The 15,988-nt window shown below is 43.6% G+C and overlaps 6 protein-coding genes across 6 annotated transcripts; 5 read left to right on the forward strand and 1 right to left on the reverse strand.

The window, feature by feature from the left end:
* Positions 1-11: 11 nt before the first annotated feature.
* BYT42DRAFT_563980 (uncharacterized protein) lies at positions 12-841 on the forward strand. The gene is made up of 3 exons (XM_051567673.1): positions 12-209; positions 272-595; positions 687-841. The coding sequence occupies exons 1-3, from the start codon at positions 163-165 to the stop codon at positions 739-741; spliced, it is 426 nt and encodes a 141-aa protein (XP_051425580.1). The 5' UTR covers positions 12-162; the 3' UTR covers positions 742-841.
* A 1,349-nt stretch (positions 842-2,190) lies between these two features.
* BYT42DRAFT_544717 (uncharacterized protein) lies at positions 2,191-4,335 on the forward strand (the record flags this gene model as incomplete). The annotated part of the gene is made up of 2 exons (XM_051565773.1): positions 2,191-2,488; positions 2,627-4,335. The coding sequence occupies 2 exons, from the start codon at positions 2,191-2,193 to the stop codon at positions 4,333-4,335; spliced, it is 2,007 nt and encodes a 668-aa protein (XP_051425581.1).
* Positions 4,336-5,037: 702 nt separating this feature from the next.
* Positions 5,038-7,090, reverse strand: BYT42DRAFT_530160 (kinase-like domain-containing protein). Its single transcript, XM_051565398.1, has 6 exons — positions 6,597-7,090; positions 6,370-6,480; positions 6,157-6,305; positions 5,848-6,082; positions 5,613-5,783; positions 5,038-5,542 (listed from the first exon to the last, which is right to left on the reverse strand). Exons 1-6 carry the CDS (start codon positions 6,712-6,714, stop codon positions 5,136-5,138), a joined length of 1,191 nt encoding a protein of 396 aa, XP_051425582.1. The 5' UTR covers positions 6,715-7,090; the 3' UTR covers positions 5,038-5,135.
* A 258-nt stretch (positions 7,091-7,348) lies between these two features.
* Positions 7,349-9,286, forward strand: BYT42DRAFT_530163 (Cupredoxin; the record flags this gene model as incomplete). The annotated part of the gene is made up of 2 exons (XM_051565399.1): positions 7,349-8,968; positions 9,050-9,286. 2 exons carry the CDS (start codon positions 7,349-7,351, stop codon positions 9,179-9,181), a joined length of 1,752 nt encoding a protein of 583 aa, XP_051425583.1. The 3' UTR covers positions 9,182-9,286.
* Positions 9,287-10,226: 940 nt separating this feature from the next.
* Positions 10,227-12,787, forward strand: BYT42DRAFT_544720 (uncharacterized protein; the record flags this gene model as incomplete). Its single annotated transcript, XM_051565774.1, has 9 exons — positions 10,227-10,242; positions 10,319-10,768; positions 10,827-11,117; positions 11,195-11,803; positions 11,880-11,983; positions 12,068-12,167; positions 12,217-12,310; positions 12,386-12,599; positions 12,659-12,787. 9 exons carry the CDS (start codon positions 10,227-10,229, stop codon positions 12,785-12,787), a joined length of 2,007 nt encoding a protein of 668 aa, XP_051425584.1.
* A 710-nt stretch (positions 12,788-13,497) lies between these two features.
* On the forward strand, positions 13,498-14,860 carry BYT42DRAFT_563994 (uncharacterized protein). The gene has a single exon (XM_051567674.1). It carries the CDS (start codon positions 13,919-13,921, stop codon positions 14,501-14,503), a length of 585 nt encoding a protein of 194 aa, XP_051425585.1. The 5' UTR covers positions 13,498-13,918; the 3' UTR covers positions 14,504-14,860.
* Positions 14,861-15,988: the final 1,128 nt, after the last annotated feature.

Genomic DNA, 15,988 nt, shown 5'->3' on the forward strand with positions numbered 1-15,988 from the left:
GCTGTTCTACTAAAGACAAAAAAAAAAAAAAAAAAAAATTGGGAAAAATGGCAAGAGTGTGACTGAATTTGGGTGGCTGAAGTCACTTGTGCCCGATTTCAAAAAAGGTTCTGATTTCCACCCTGGCAACAATTTTCGACTCGCTTGCTATTACAGACCACTATGCTCCATTTACTTGGTGTCAATTTACCCGACCGAAAACTCGTTAGGTAACTACCTAAAAAAAGACTCTTTGCATTTTCCCTGAAATTCACCTTTTGATGTCTGGCAGCACGGCATTACAATACTTTTATGGCATTGGCGAGCCCACAGCCGTCAAGATGTGCGACCGTCTGGCGATTCCCAAAACGCTCAAAGTGGCCGAACTCAACGAAGTGCAGGTCAACGAACTGACAAACACATTGGCGGCCATGACCATCGAAAGCGATTTGAAGCGTCAAGTGCGTGAACAGGTCATGCATCACCGTAATATCGGCAACTATATCGGAAAACGACATGCGATGAGTTTGCCCGTGCGTGGACAGCGAACAAGAAACAATGCAAAGACAGCAAAGAGATTAAACGGTCGATGGGTGCAACGTCGAGGATTCAGCTTGTAAGTACAAAGAGGAAGGGAAATGACCATGAGAAGCAAAAAGTTGACGGGTTTGGCTGATTCCTTTTGATTTTTTTTTTTTTTTTTTCAGGTGGGCGCAAGCACAACAGAGTCCAATGGAACAATTTCTCAATAGATTCATGTAAATTTTCATATAACAAAATAAAAACAAATCCCACACTGTCGTTTGTAGAATTTGGATGACACTATATTTACGAATGATATGTTCAAGCAAATCATCCCCCTTCAAATGAACAAAAACGGAACTCAGGCACCCATTTTCTTTTTTCGCTCGTATTTGCTCACAAACTTGATACCATTCGAAAAGTGTATTATATCGCAGATTGGGTTAACGCATGGTGAGATCCATGTGTCAACAATTGGTTTTTTCCTTGCTGTCGTGCGTTTTTGCACGGTCTCCCTATTTCATGTCTGCCCATAAACCCTAGGCGCTATGATCAACAACCCACTTGTGCAATTTTCCGGCATTTATTTATTCATGTAAGTTGGCCCTCATTTCAACCAAAGGATCCTGCCGACATACCTTATGTCTACGCTTTTCATCCGTCTTTTGTTTGCCAGCGATATGCAATTATATCTACGATAAAGGGTAAAACTATTGTGAAACCGTCTTGACTTTTTTGCCTTGGATTCGAGAGGAACATCCGACCGCGCCCAGACAACGGATGCACGTCCATGTACATATATTGAAAAGTAGGAGACCAATTTATCTGTGTAAGCAAGCAGTAGTTCCGCTCATCACAGATTCATCCAACCGTGGAGAGCTCTGTCAATATTCCAGAAATACCATGCATGACAAAGTTAAATAACAATTTTTTATGTTATTGAATTTGGCATTGATCCTTATTGTTGTTGATTACATTCGTGATACAGTTCCAACGGCTGACCTTGAACCGTCGGCTCAGTTTCCTCCTCCCCATTCCCCCTAGAAGAAAAACCGCTTTGTCAATCATTTCAAGCCCCTCCAAGGGGTTCCCGGAAAAAAAAAGATACAGGACCCTCTCTATTTGACTACTGTATGTTTGCTTTTTATTTCGAGCATATTCTGATGCCAATGACAAAGACCGCTTTTAACTTCAGCCTTTTGAAAGCCCAACGTTAATTGAACAATTTAGTCTATTTTAGCCTCTTGTTCAATATGTCTTTAAATTGGTCGCTGGATCGGTGTCCACGGTAGGAGATGGGTGATATTGTTTTCTCTACCTCTTTATTCGATGGAAAAAGATCGCTGGTTTACGCTAAAGACATGACGTTGGATGAAATCATAACATCGAGCAGGGGAAGGTGGTACAGCTCAACGTGGTTCTAGTAACACTGCTCGTGGGACCGATGGGCCGAAATTCACTCCTTTCTTCATCTTTTTTTTTTTTGGTTTTCCTTTTTTTTTTCTATTTGCCTTTTTCTTATTTGATCTTTACAGTTTTTACAGATAGAGATTGTTACCATAGTCAAGGATTTCTGATACCGATATAGTCATATATCCATTTTATATATATCTGCATTTCAGGTTTTAAATTTTTTTAAATCGATCCTTTTTTGCCTTTTTTTTTATTTTTTCTCGGCGTGGACAGACAATGGGGCTCTTAAAATTTGGAAGTCTTTACAAGTCGCGTAATCGACGTGACAAATCACAGCCAACAACCGCTAGTTCACCAGATGTCAACAGCAGTTCTACCGATGCTTCTCCACCTTCCTTGCCGAAACTGGATCTATCGAAATCGCCCCTTTCCCATTCTAGTTCTGATCAACCCAGTTCGGACCAACCAAGCACACCTGTAGATACCTGGAAACCTGCCAACCGTAACAAGGATAGCAACAGTAACACTTTATTGGACGATATCTTCTTGGAGCTAAATAAACCGCATGATCAAGGTAAACGCCACGAGCCAAAAAAAAAAAAAAAAAAAAATTGGGCTTTAAAAAAAACACATCATCATCATGATATAACCCAATGTGAAATGATCGTCTTAAAAAAAATTAACCACCCAAAATATCGATTATCTCACTTAGAGTTGCACAATGATCTTTTGCTGGCTAATGCCTTGTCGGAACAACTGGCGCTATCCAAAGAGAACCAACCTCGCCATGCTTCGCCTCCCACCCCGACCTCGGGGTCAAAAATGGAAAGCAAAACCATGGACAGCGCATTCTTGGCAACCGACAACATCTACAGCAGTTATTTGCGTGCTTTACAGTCGCAAGAGGAACCGGCCGCGACTGATACGTCGTCGACATCCATGTTTGCTCACCTTCTCAGTGGCAATAACTCATCGACCTCCGCTCAGTCTCAGTCTCAAACACCTTTGTCGATCACCTCGCCTTTGCCAAACACTAATAATACCAAAGCCGAGAAACCCAAACCGGCCACGCAAATTGTTCTCGATTCCGATGTTTCTGATTCAGACGACGCCGAGTCTGATCATTCGTCGGATGATGAAGATCCTGGCAAGGCCCGTCGAACTGCCGGCGTCTTACCTATTATGGAGCGTCGACCCGTCAACCATCGCCTTGCTCTGCATCGTAAAATTGATGCTTGGGCCAACCGCGTCGATCCCAAAGCGAATCAAATCGAGTCCAACGAAGCCATGATTGCACGTATGCAAGAACGCCACCGCCATCAGTATAAACTAATGCAACAACGGCAGCAAGGCACACTTCCCAGACCGATTGATCCTTACAGTTCTCGACCGATGCCATCTGTCGTGCCAATGATGACACCTGTGTCACCTCAGCTATTCTCCCCTCCTCCGCCTCCACCCCCACATGCCATGGATATGTCGCCCATGATGATGACCCCCATACACGCCATGGATCCAAGGATGTCCCTGCCAGTATCGCCCCTCGTTTCCCCGCCACCCATACCGTCTTCGATTGTCCCCACTCCTTTCCCAAGACCAGCCTCGTTATCGTCCCAACGTCGTCGTCGTCGTTCGCCTACCAGTTCTTCGGATGTCCATCCAGCGTCATCCGTTTCGGCTTCATCGTCCACCTGCTCGTCCGTGCCGGCCATGACAGCACGCAACTCCACCGCTCCTTCCTCGGTTTATCCGGAAGCTGACGGAGAAGACGATGCCGATGACGAAAGACAAACATCGTCTTCTTCCGAGGAAGAAATGACCAAAACAGAAGCCAAACGCCAAAGCATGTTGCGTCACTGTCGGTCGGTCCCCAACTTTAGCAAGAAAAACAAGAAATCTTTCACTCACAGCAGCAACAACAGCATCAGCGACTCTCATGAACGATCGGATACGGATACTCACCCTCCTCCACCTCCTCCTCCCCCACCTCGTAGACTGAGGGAAAGCTCTTCGAGCAGAACCACGAGTAAAAAATATCCACATGCTGTCGATTCTCCACCGTTTGTAAAACATCGAAAAAGTGAACCTGAAATGTCCAAACACGGAGGACAGGTGCACCATTCGCAGCCTCGCCGGCCACCTTTTCCTTCCTACCCTGTTTCCCAAGCTTCGCCCGAACAAATGCAATTAGAGTGGCACCGATTACAACTCTTACAGCGTGAACAGCAACTTCAGCAACAACTTCAACAACATTGTATGCAACAATACCACAATCTCTATCGTTCTCAATCCGTGTCCCGCACAAACTCAATGATGTTCCCTCCCATTCCTGCCCCTCTCACCATCTCTCTCCCTCACAGCCAGCGACCGTCTTCGCACTGTGTCTATGGCTATCCTGCTGTCTCGTACATGGCACAATAAAAGCATAAACAATACTGTACATTATGAATATCGGCTTGCCAAATGGTAACAAACAATGAAAACAATAAAGTGTTCTAATGATAAAAAGAGAAATAAATTGACATACATGGTATATGAATGACGATGTGCAAATATCAAATTGTTGATGCGTTTCAATGGAGGTTTTTTTTTCTATTTTATATCCTATTTTAGTGGGTCCCACAGGAAAAGAAGGATGCAAAGGTATGCCAGAAACCCGATTTTGTTTTTGGTAGCGAAGAGGGCTGAGCCTTTGGCTTTTCCAAGGGAGAGGCATGGGCAGGACTTTCGGGCATGGCCACGTGCGGTTTGGGTGCTTCCATCTTTTGAACCGATTCCAGTGGTATTGGAATAGCTTTGACTTGTTTCTGTACAGGTTTGGCTTGGTTGATGACACGTTGACCATGCCGTCCCGACACCAGATGACCCGATCGCCGCGTACGATGAGGTGTTCCAGTGAAATCTTCACGATGGCGATTACGATACTAAAGGTAAGGCCAAAAAAATAAGGAAATGGAAAAAAATCATGTCATCATTGAGATCGGCCGCGTATTTTGACCCAAATAACATACAAACAGAATAAGAAAAAAGAAATAGAAAAAGAAATGGGAATCTACTCTCGACATGGCATGGATGGTTGCTCCTCCCACTCAACACGGTATATCAATGGTTCATCCTCCTCGCTACACACGCCTCTACGATTTTTTCCTTTTCCTTCCTCTTCCATTTTCTCTGCAACAGAGAAACGTGAAAAACTGAGAGATGGAAACAAACTCGCTCATTTATCCATGAGAAGTAACGGCGTTTTCGGCCTTTTGCGTTCTGATGCCTGTTGAAAAAAAATGTGCAACACAAAAAAAAAACCATTGCATAAACACAGCAGAAGACAAAATACTCCGATAACAACCACCAAGAAGACGAAAAAACCCCATTGCCAAAAAATGCCATGATCTCACGCGACACCCGGAAAAAAAAAGAAGACAAGAAAAAACAAAGATATAAAAATAAAGTTTTGGTTTACGTACCTCCCATCCTTTGCCGTTATTCAAGAGATTCCAGTCATAGATACCGTCGTCTGTCTCGCCAAGGCCAAGTAGTACCTTGTCAAATAATTCTCGGAGGAACTTGTAATCCGGCGTCTCTTGAAACCCTAAATGGCGAACATACTCTAGATAGATGCCAAATTCCTCTGTTGTTTTGTGCGAGCAACCATCAGTCAAAAGGTGTTTCTCGTTGTTATGACCTTGACCTTGACTTACCTGGATAATCGCCGCACAGTTCCTTGATAGGTGTCATTTGTTTTTTTTCGCCAATTTTTTCGTATTTTTGCTTATTGGTGGCTGCTTTCAGCCCTTGCCACGGTAAATTACCCCTTAAAAAGTACATGAATACGTGACCCAGCGATTCCAGATCATCCCGCCGTGATTGCTCTGCATGATCTTTATCAGCTATCGTGTGTCCACTCTTGTTTTCTTTTGCTGCTAAAAAACTTACCTCGTCCTAAATGTGTATTGATGCTCATATAACGTGCTGTACCTGACAGGCTCTTGCGCTCACGATAAGGTATATGCAATTTTGTTTTCGAATCTCGGTATTGTTTTGCCATGCCGAAATCGATCACAAAGAGTTGATTTTCAAAGGGTGTGTGAGGAAGACCGATGAGAAAATTATCAGGCTTGATATCGCGATAAATGAGATCACGTTCATGAACATCTTCGATACGATATAACTGGGAGAAAAAAAAAAGAGATATGGTAAGAATGAATATATGCTAAAAAATCAACCCAACCCTGCTCGCTTTACCATTTGTTTCGCAACCATGGCCACCGTTTTGGGCGAGAATTTTCGTGAACACAAGTCGAACAGTTCTTCGAGACTGGGTCCCAGTAGATCGATCACAAGGATATTATGCAGGCCTTCCTGACCAAAATAATGCGCCATCGGTACACCCTCTGAGAGAAAAAAGAAAAATGAGTATCCATTCTGAATGACAATTTCAAAGTGTTAAGCACTTACGTAATCCATTCAATAATCGATAAGTGTGGTATTCATCTTTCAATTGAGGCACGTCGGTTTTTCGTGGTTCAAATTTGATAGCCACCGGTCGATTATCTGACAAATTAACACCTGGCAAAAAAAGAAGAGTTTAGTTACCACCTTTCTCACTTTTCATCCTTTTTTCACATCTGTCTCTTGCCCATGAATCCCATTTTTTTGGGCTCAATGTTAGTGACCGATGGAACTACCTTCGTAAATGACGCCAAAGCTTCCTTCGCCTAGCTTTTTCCCGACTTGGTAGTGGGTGCCTACAACATGGCTGGCAGCGGATTCGGCGGTTGGCACTGAAGATATATCGGACATGATGGAAATGACAAGTATACAGTGCAAGAATACAGTACAGGTATGAAGGGTGGAAAGATATGAATAAATAAGAAAAAAATGGAGAGGAGAAAAAAAAAAAAAAAGAACCACTTGCGAGTGAGAAAAAAAAAAGAGGTAAAGAATCGTTGGATCGGAGCTCGGAACTGAGTAGAAGGATGGGATTTTGGGCTTTTCAAAAGGATGATGATGTTATTGATGGAAAAGGCGGTGTGCTTTGTTTTGGGGCGGAGGTGGGGGGTTTTCCATTCGCGCCTTTGGGAATTACCATATATGGTTGTGATTACACGACTCCGTTTTGCAAAACGTACCTTTTTTCGTCCCATGCCTTTGCTCCACACGATCGTCTCTCGTAAAGAAAAAGGGGGCACGTAATTCCCTTGCCCAAAACAAAAAATCGGGGAGATAGACTGCCTTATTCGCCTTTTTTTTTCTTTGTATATTTCTTTGGAATGTTTAAAAGCTCAATAATAAAATGGAAACAGTATAAAAAGGCCTAAGCGTCTTTATCCGATCACCAGCCTTTTTTTTTTATTTTCCGTTCTTTTCACAACGAAACAAGGGAAATAAAAACAAAAAGAAAAAAAAACCACATTTAGAGAAAAAAAATACAATTATGCTTTTGAAGCAGTTCATCTTTTTGCTGCTGTGTGATCTGGTACTATGTCTTCCGGACGCCACTCGTCGTATCCGTCTCGTTATTAGCGCCAATGTCTCCAATCCCGATTGTTTCAATACCGAGTATCCTACATTGTTGGTCAATGGCCAATTTCCCGCACCGCCCATTCACGTCCTAAAAGGCGATTTAATGGAAATCTACGTCGATAATCAGCTTGAAACCGCCTCCACATCACTTCACTTCCACGGTATCCGCCAGTACGGCTCTCCCGAAGCCGATGGTGTCCCCGGCGTTACCCAGTTACCCATTGGACCCGGACAACATTTGTTGCAACGGTTCCGCGTCACTGGTCAGACGGGCACCTACTTTTACCATGCCCACAGTGGTATGCAGGATGACTTTATCCAAGGGCCATTTATCGTTCACGATAGTATGGACGCCATGCCACCCTCCGTCAGAGGTGACAATATTCGCGCAGACACGGATGTCCTGGAAGACGGCCCTTACACATACAACGGTGAACGCAATCTTCAGTTGACCGAGTGGTGGCATCAATCTTTCGTGGAACGTCAAGAGTACTATGAGGGTCCTTCGTTTACTTTCGACCACGGTTCCAGCAGTCTCTTGATTAACGGCCGTACTGTCCACAACACCACGTATCTCGACGACACATGTCACGGCTATTCCACGCTCAACGTGCAACGCAACAAAGTGTACCGTCTTCGCGTCATTGCCGGAAATACTTTCCGTACCGTTGGCTTGGCCATCAAAGACCATCCTCTCACCATTATCGAAGTCGACGGTGAAATGACACAACCCTACAATACCTCGTACCTCGAAATAACTCCTGGTCAACGGTTCTCCGTCTTGATCAATACCGGTGACGCTCCCCCTGGTACGCACTTTGCCATTGCCACGAGCTACCGATGGCGCCGACGAGGAAAGGGTTACACCGAGAACGGTCTAGCGTATTTACGCTATGTGGATGATGAGGATACCTCTGAATACGGCACAACCACTCACACCATTGATCCCTCGCAATTTTCGAGTCACGCCAAAGTCGCTTCCCATCCTGATCTTCCCCCGTTCCCCGGTGAGGATAACCGCGATTGGATTTGGCCCGAACTGATGCCTTTGGGTCCTCGTGATCCTATCCTGGACGAAGAACCCAGCCGCATTATCAAGCTCAAAGCAGCCACCACCAAATTGGCCGACGGTCGATCTCGATACACCATGAACGGACGGCTTCCCATTGACCGAGAGGGATCCGCTTTAGCCAGCCTGATCTCGCTCAAGCACTCGGTTACACGGCTCAGTGACTTGCAGGCCGATGGTTACAGTCCTGTCATGGATACATACCCCATCTTCCGCAATGAAACCATTGATATTGTATTCCAAAATGGCCACTCGGGTAATCAATGCTTGATTCATCCCTGGCATACGCATGGTCACTCTCATTATTTGATTGCTTCCGGTGACGGTGAATACGATCACGAAAAACATAAAGACATCCGTAACTTCCCCCACCCAATTCTCAAAGATGTATCCACCGTTTATCCCACGCGTGACGACCCTGAAACTGGAGGATGCGGATGGACCAAGGTCCGCATTGTTGCTGTAAGTTCCCTTTTCTTGACATGTAGCGCCGGTAACAAAATGTCGGAAAGCCACGTTACTAATTTTTGATAATTTTGATAGGACAACCCCGGTATGTGGGCCGTGCACTGCCACATCACCTCGCATATGAATCAAGGCAAAATGGTAGTTTTGGAAGAATCGGCTGATGAGCTTATTCGTCGCGCAGCACTGCTAGGACGAAGCTTTTCTTAATTATCGAAACCGTTTCGCTTTTAGAAAAAAGACCCGCTCTTATGACACTATTACCCTGTCCCAAAGCGCGTGTCTTTGTGAAAATTCATACATATAATATTCGAGTTCAATGATGATCAATTTACAGCGTCCTTGACCGCCAAATAAAAATGTTATTTTTGTCAGTCAACCATCTCATGCATACATTATTGATCACTACGAACTTGGGTGATTTGTCTTTTTGGAGTGAATACAATAAGCTTTCCAGCGTGCTGCATCCATTGATCTCATCATCTAAAAAAAAGCCAAAAATTTGGCCCCATTTAGAATTTCTCGAAAAGGACAACTGATGTTGATCTCCAAAAATTTCGTTCTTATCTAAACCTCATGAGACTCTATTTCCGACAGAAACTCGCACACACAATTACAATTCCCAAGTTCAATTTTGAATAGTAGACAAGCACGATGACTTTTCTTACTGGCAGTCAGCGCTCAGAATAAAGTCGAATTCTCCGTATAGCCCATTTGACGATTGAGTTGGTAGTGGCTTCTCGTCTTTGTAAAGATCCTTTACCGCAGCGGAAGTCGATGCTGTATGCATATCTAGCCAATAAAAAAAAAAAAAAAAACAAATGAAAAAGAAAACTTGTTATCTTGTTATTTTGTTAATCTTGTTCAAATTTGTTAACTTGTTAACTTGTGATTCTCGGTACTATCATAAGATATAACAAGTACACAGCCGAACAAATTTTAACTAATTTTTAACAAGCCCGTTTTTCCAGTGATACGTTAAACACCAAGAGCGAATGCAAGAACTTGGATCATTAATTTACATCACTCTAAACAGAATTGTTTGATTCCGTTTCAATGAATTGAACCGCTTTTGCTCAATGAGTGGAGAATGTACAGTACTGTATGAGGGCTGTGCAAAATTTCCATCCATGAAAATTTCAGCAGAAATTCGATCGAGTTTCGAGTGAATCTCCGCTTGCTAAAAAAGTCAATGGACGAGTGCCTGAAAAAATATTAGTTGTTGTACACGCTGCTAAAAGGTTCATCTGTAGACATGTCGTCTGCAGAAGGTAATAATTAAAGGGCTCTTTCCATTGGAATAAACGAAAAAAGCTTATGCTCTATTGTCCGCATCATTTTGAACAGATTCACTGGAAAGTTTACGCCAGCAATTGCAGAAGTATGAACAAAAGGAAACGGCATGGGAAACCGAACGACTTCAGTTGCAGAATAAGCTGGCCACTGCTGGCACTCATTTAAAGTCCTTGGCCGTAAAACTCTACGCACAAGACAAACAGAATAAAGAATCCAATAATACCATTCAAGACTTGAATAAACAAATCGACAGCATACGAGCCGAAGCAAATGCCACCAATGAGCAATGGCAGCAACGCAACAAAACCCAAGAGGAGCAAGTACGACAAAAGGATACTCTAATGTCGCATTTACTTTCTTCCTTGCATCCATTCGTATCCGAGGAACCAATGTCCGAAGAACCTCCCGTTCATGACGTGAACCAGCTCGAGATTTACATCAACCATACCATCACACGACTAACAGAGCGCCACAACCAAGACGCTTCCGCGAAGCAACAAGGTACGCCGTTTCGGAATGTTGCAGTAGACCTTTTTGCTTATATAGTTGTCTGTGGTAGATAAAACGACTATTGAAGAGTTAAAAACACAAATCGATGAATTGATGAGCAAGAGTGTGGCGTCCGTCAAGATTGGAGATGAAGATAAAAAAGGGACAGATTCAGATACATCATGGTGTGAACGCACCATCACCAGCTTGAATGAAATCATGCAGGATGCAGAAAACGGTAGTACCGACAATTCATTACCATCCGATTTGTTACAGACTTTTGAAACGCTACGAACACATCTACGAGACCAAGCAGACGCACTGGAAAAGACGAAAAAGGAAGATGCAGTACTAATTCAAGGTATCGATGCAGGAAATGCACACGTTGGAAAAAAAAATGCAGGATAAAATGAGCTAAAAAGGGATTCACGGCTACAGATTTGAAACGACAAGTGACTCGACTACAGTTGGATATCAACAAATTATCGGAAGAGAAAGCGGAATTGGAGATGCAAATGGAAGAAGTGGGTCAGGTCAAAGACCTGCAAGAACGTTTGGAAGAAGCCGAACGACAGAAAAAGGAGAGTGAGGAACGAGTGGTTTCGTTGCAAGCTGAACACCAGTCGTTGTTGAACAAATTGGCTCATATCAAGGAAACACTCATGCCTCGATTGGAAGCCGATAAACAGCTGCGACATAAGGTCGATGAATTGACCGAGGAACTCAACAGCGTCCAACGGGCATTGGAAGACACGCGCAAAGAAATGGTGATGCGGGACGAAGAAACCTCCCAACAACTTGCCCAAAGGGAGCGAGATTTCACTCAACTGGAGAGGCACTACGTAAAAGCCCAGCAAGAACGAGACGAGTGGAAAATGATGGCCATGCAGATGGAGCCGCGGTGTTATCAAGCTGAAGAGCAGTTGCAACAGACAGAAAATGAACTGGAACGACTGAAAACACAACTGGCAGAGGAACGCCAGGAAACCGAATCGGAAAGAACCAGCTTGGCAAACCTGCAAACCGTACTAGAAGAATTTCAAGCGAGTAAGTCGAGATGGTTCACAAAGCTTGCAACTTTTGCAAACGTGTCCGTGCTGACGTCTCTTTCCATTTTTATCAGCAAAGGACGCTGAAATCCGAGCCGCCGTAGAACATATCGAGCGCCAATTAGACATTGCTCGAAAGAACTGGACAGAATACCAGGAAAAGGCTCGCGTAGCGGAAGTAAGTGGTTGCTCGCTGCAAGCAGCATTTGCCTTCTGGGGTGGGTCCCTTTAGGAAATCAGGAAGCATTAAAGACACCCTTAGACTTCACTCGCTCAATATCAACAAGACGTTGCCAAAGCGCAGCAATATGAACGAGAAATCAAAGAAAAGAATCTGCTCATTGGTAAATTAAGACATGAAGGTAAGTCGATCCAAGTTGAAATTTTTTTATCGGCACACGATTAACAAAGAGACAATGGACCTGACAGCCATCATTCTTAACGAACATCTGGTGGAAGCCATGAGGCGACTGAAAGAGGAAACCAATGACAGTAACGTCGACAGGTAAAATCAAATCCAACAAGGAGGGGGGACCGGGAAAAACCTCCAATGAGACGGAATGGCTGATGGTTTGATTAGACAACTGATCACGAATCTGGTGGTTGGATTTTTCCTTGCACCTCGCGGTGATCGCAAACGTTTTGATATTCTTACCATTATTGCGAGTGTATTGCAAATGACCGATGAACAAAAAGAACAGATCGGATTAATTCGACCCAAATCCGGTTCACGCCATGGTTCATCGCCAGGATGGCAAAGTCCTCAGCAACAAGAAGAAGAAGAGCCGAAAGAGGTATACCCCAAGAAAGTTCCACATCAGGAACCATGGTTACTTACCCGGCTTCCTTTTAGTCGTTTACCGATGCATGGATTTCATTTCTACTCAAAGAGTCCAGTACATTTGTTCGCGGGCGATCCACTTCTAATCCATCACTGACAAAAGGCACGCATTCTCCAGCAGACGTTGAGCATGAAATTTAATGGTGACAGAAATACGAATGACAAAGAGGGGGTAATGTGGATGGTAAAAAAAAAAAAAAAAAAAAAAAAAAAAAAACTGTACAAAAGAACTTATAATGTATGTAAAAATGTATGCTGTCGTTTCTAAAACTCTTTGGACTCGGATGCAGGTTGATGTCGTTGTCTCTTTCTTTCTTCTTTGAGACCTTGATACAGTTGATGCAATTGGGCAGCCACGGTATTGTTGGCAGCATGAATGGCCACACCGTCGTGAAGGAATTTATCGAGAATGGAGGTAGCAGTGGCTATTGATGCATCGTTGGACGACTCCACCTTGAGATTGAGGGGAAGTACTTCAGGTTTTCGGCTACTCATTGCTGTAAATTGGTAAAATGAGGATAACAAGAAAAGGAAAACCTTGAAGTTGAAAAAAAAAAAAAAAAAAAAAAAAAAAATGGTCGTAAAAAAAAGTTGAGTGACCGCTCTCGTCCCCCAAAGCCACTTCCATGCATTTTTGCTCTTGCTTGAAAATTTGCCAAAAGAAGCAAATGAAGGTATGGCGAAGCGGTGATTGAATGGATGAACGACCCGTCAAAAAACCATCTTCAGGGGGAAAAAAAGAAAAGCGGTGCTTCCGACGAGAACCGTAGACTGACTGACCTCCGAAAGGAGAAAAAAGAAAAAAGCTCGAGTTGTCGAAACGTTACTAGTGGACCTTTTTCCTACTTCTTTTTTTTTTTTTTTTTTTTGCGTGGGTGTGGTGCTCCCTTTTTTTTTTCTTTTCACTTTTTTGCAACCCCATATTTCCGGTTATCTGACTCTTTTTAACTCCAGCATAATATCCACTTGTTTATTACCACCATGGGCGATGATCACGAAAGTAAGTGATGCAAGTCAGGTATTGGGCAATGGGAGGGAAATACCTCGGATGGCCAACCCTTCTCCTTAGGCAGCTTGACTCGGACCGGCCGAACCACAGGTACAGATATCGGCGAACTCCAACAAAAGATCTCCAAGGCTGAACGAGAACTGAACCAATTGCGATTGGAACTGGACCAAACTCGTCAGCAAGCCAAACAAGCCGAACTGTATGCTCAAGAGAGTGGACGTACCAATCGAAAACTAAAAACCGAAATCCAGACATTAACCGACATGAGCAACCGCAAAGATCGACAGGCCGAGAATGCGAAAGCGACGGCCTTCTTCTTTGAAGGCCAAGTGAAAAAGTACACGGATGAAATTGAGACAGCTCGTCAGGGGATGGGCCATCTCAAGGAGTTGGATGACGAATTGCGGGCAGCGAAGGAACAACAGGAGGTCATTGAACGAACAGCACAAGAAGAGTATAACCAAGTGCGGGAAGAGATTCGAACTTTGCACGAACAATACCGAGCGGAAAAAGAACATTTACGAACCGTCATTCTCGATGCCTATCAGGAACTCGCCGATGCATCCACTCGAGCACTGACATTGCACCAAGAAGTACAGTCACGGCTTGATAAGGATGCAGCCAACAAACAAGATATTCGTCAGTTGGAGGAAGCTCACGCGGCCATGGAGAAACAGCAACTCGACACTATTCGAAGTGTACAGGAACAGGTGATTCAGTTGAAAAAGACGCTTGATGCTTCGGAAGAATCGACCACGTCCCACGAAGGCATCATGACCATGGTCAAAGGAGAAATGGATCGTATCATGCGACGGTTAAGAGCCATTGATCAAGCCGAACTCAACTAAGCTTTTTCACATACCCACTTTTTTTCTTCTTCATCTTTCCATTACTTTGCGTGACCTTTTTCATTGATGGATCAGCTTTTTTCGAGAAGCGTGTCACGGTATACCTGTGCTTTTTTTTGTAGTTTTTCTCTTTTTCCCCAGGGTGCGTTGACTAAAAAAAAGCCTATTGAATGTCGGAAGGTTTCTTTATGTTGCATTTTAACAGCTGTATTCATCGTTCACCTATGCTTCTTCATAAAAAAAGAGTTTTAGTCAACACGTTGATGCGGTAACCTGCTTTGATTCCACCAGCATCCGCCAATAGTATCTCTTTGTTCATCACTCTGATTTATGCGGTCTGATTTTAATCCGTGGCCGCATACACGTCGCTCACGAAAGCTGGCAACCGTTAGCTGCCATCCATTCATCCACGCCAAGCTTTCTCTCTTGGGTTCATGCTATTGAGGCAAATTGTGCATTGAACATTTATAATTCAACGACGGTTCTTGTTCCTTTTATGGAGACACTATCCGATAGAAAAAATATGGTTATTTATTTCTCGAAAGCTGAGAACTGTGCAACATGGGGACGGTTTCCAATAGTATCGGGTGCAAGAAATAAGTTTCGAATATGGACAAGTTCTGCATGGCAAGACCTTCTCAAGAGGTGGCTTCTCGCCGATGTTGCTCTTTATTCTTGTGCTCGGGTATCGACCATGTCAAATCGGACTTTTTCAAAATGAGATTATCGTTTCAAGCCGGTTTCAAACAACAAACTGTAAAAGTACGCGACATCCAATCATAATATATCGCATAAACTAGTAGTTGGGTCAAGGTTCATAGTTAAAATATGATTTGTCAGTCATCCTCCAAGGACCATGTGTGAGCTGGCAGTTATCCAGAATGAATCGATGATGGATGCTGAGTTTGGACCATACGGCGGGAAGTTTCGTTGTTAAATATCATTACCTACCTTGAGCCACGTGTTTAATATTGAATAGGTTTATGCATAAATAATTATATGAAGCACACCCTTCATTTCCACTTGGGTTCAAGCTAACGTTTTATCAGCCGATAGAACCAAGCTGCACCGACCAGCGACTAAATAGTTTAGGGGATGATGTGGTTGAAACCATCATTTCCTGTGGTTTTGCCGATGGACAGCGTGCAGAACCCATGTGTTAAAGAGACATATTTTTTATGAATTCACTTCCGCTGCAAAACCCGCCGAGTGCTTCAACAAATACACCAGCGGATTAGGAAGCCATTCCGGCAATTGAGCGGCTGCAGCCGGAAACACAAGAGTTTTATCCACGTCTGGATAGTTCAGATGTATGATCATGCCTTATTACCAGCTAAAAAAGCTAGCTGAGATTTTTTGGTTATCACGGACAAAACGATAGGGTCAAAGTTTTTTTACCTAAGCAAATATTGACACTCCGACAATAGGCCTCTTGCACTATTTAACAAGTCATCATCGGCTATATGTATCCGTGCCAACGTCAAT

This window comes from Radiomyces spectabilis, assembly GCF_025331425.1.
Source record: "Radiomyces spectabilis strain NRRL 2753 chromosome Unknown BYT42scaffold_4, whole genome shotgun sequence".
Classification (NCBI taxonomy): domain Eukaryota; kingdom Fungi; phylum Mucoromycota; class Mucoromycetes; order Mucorales; family Radiomycetaceae; genus Radiomyces; species Radiomyces spectabilis.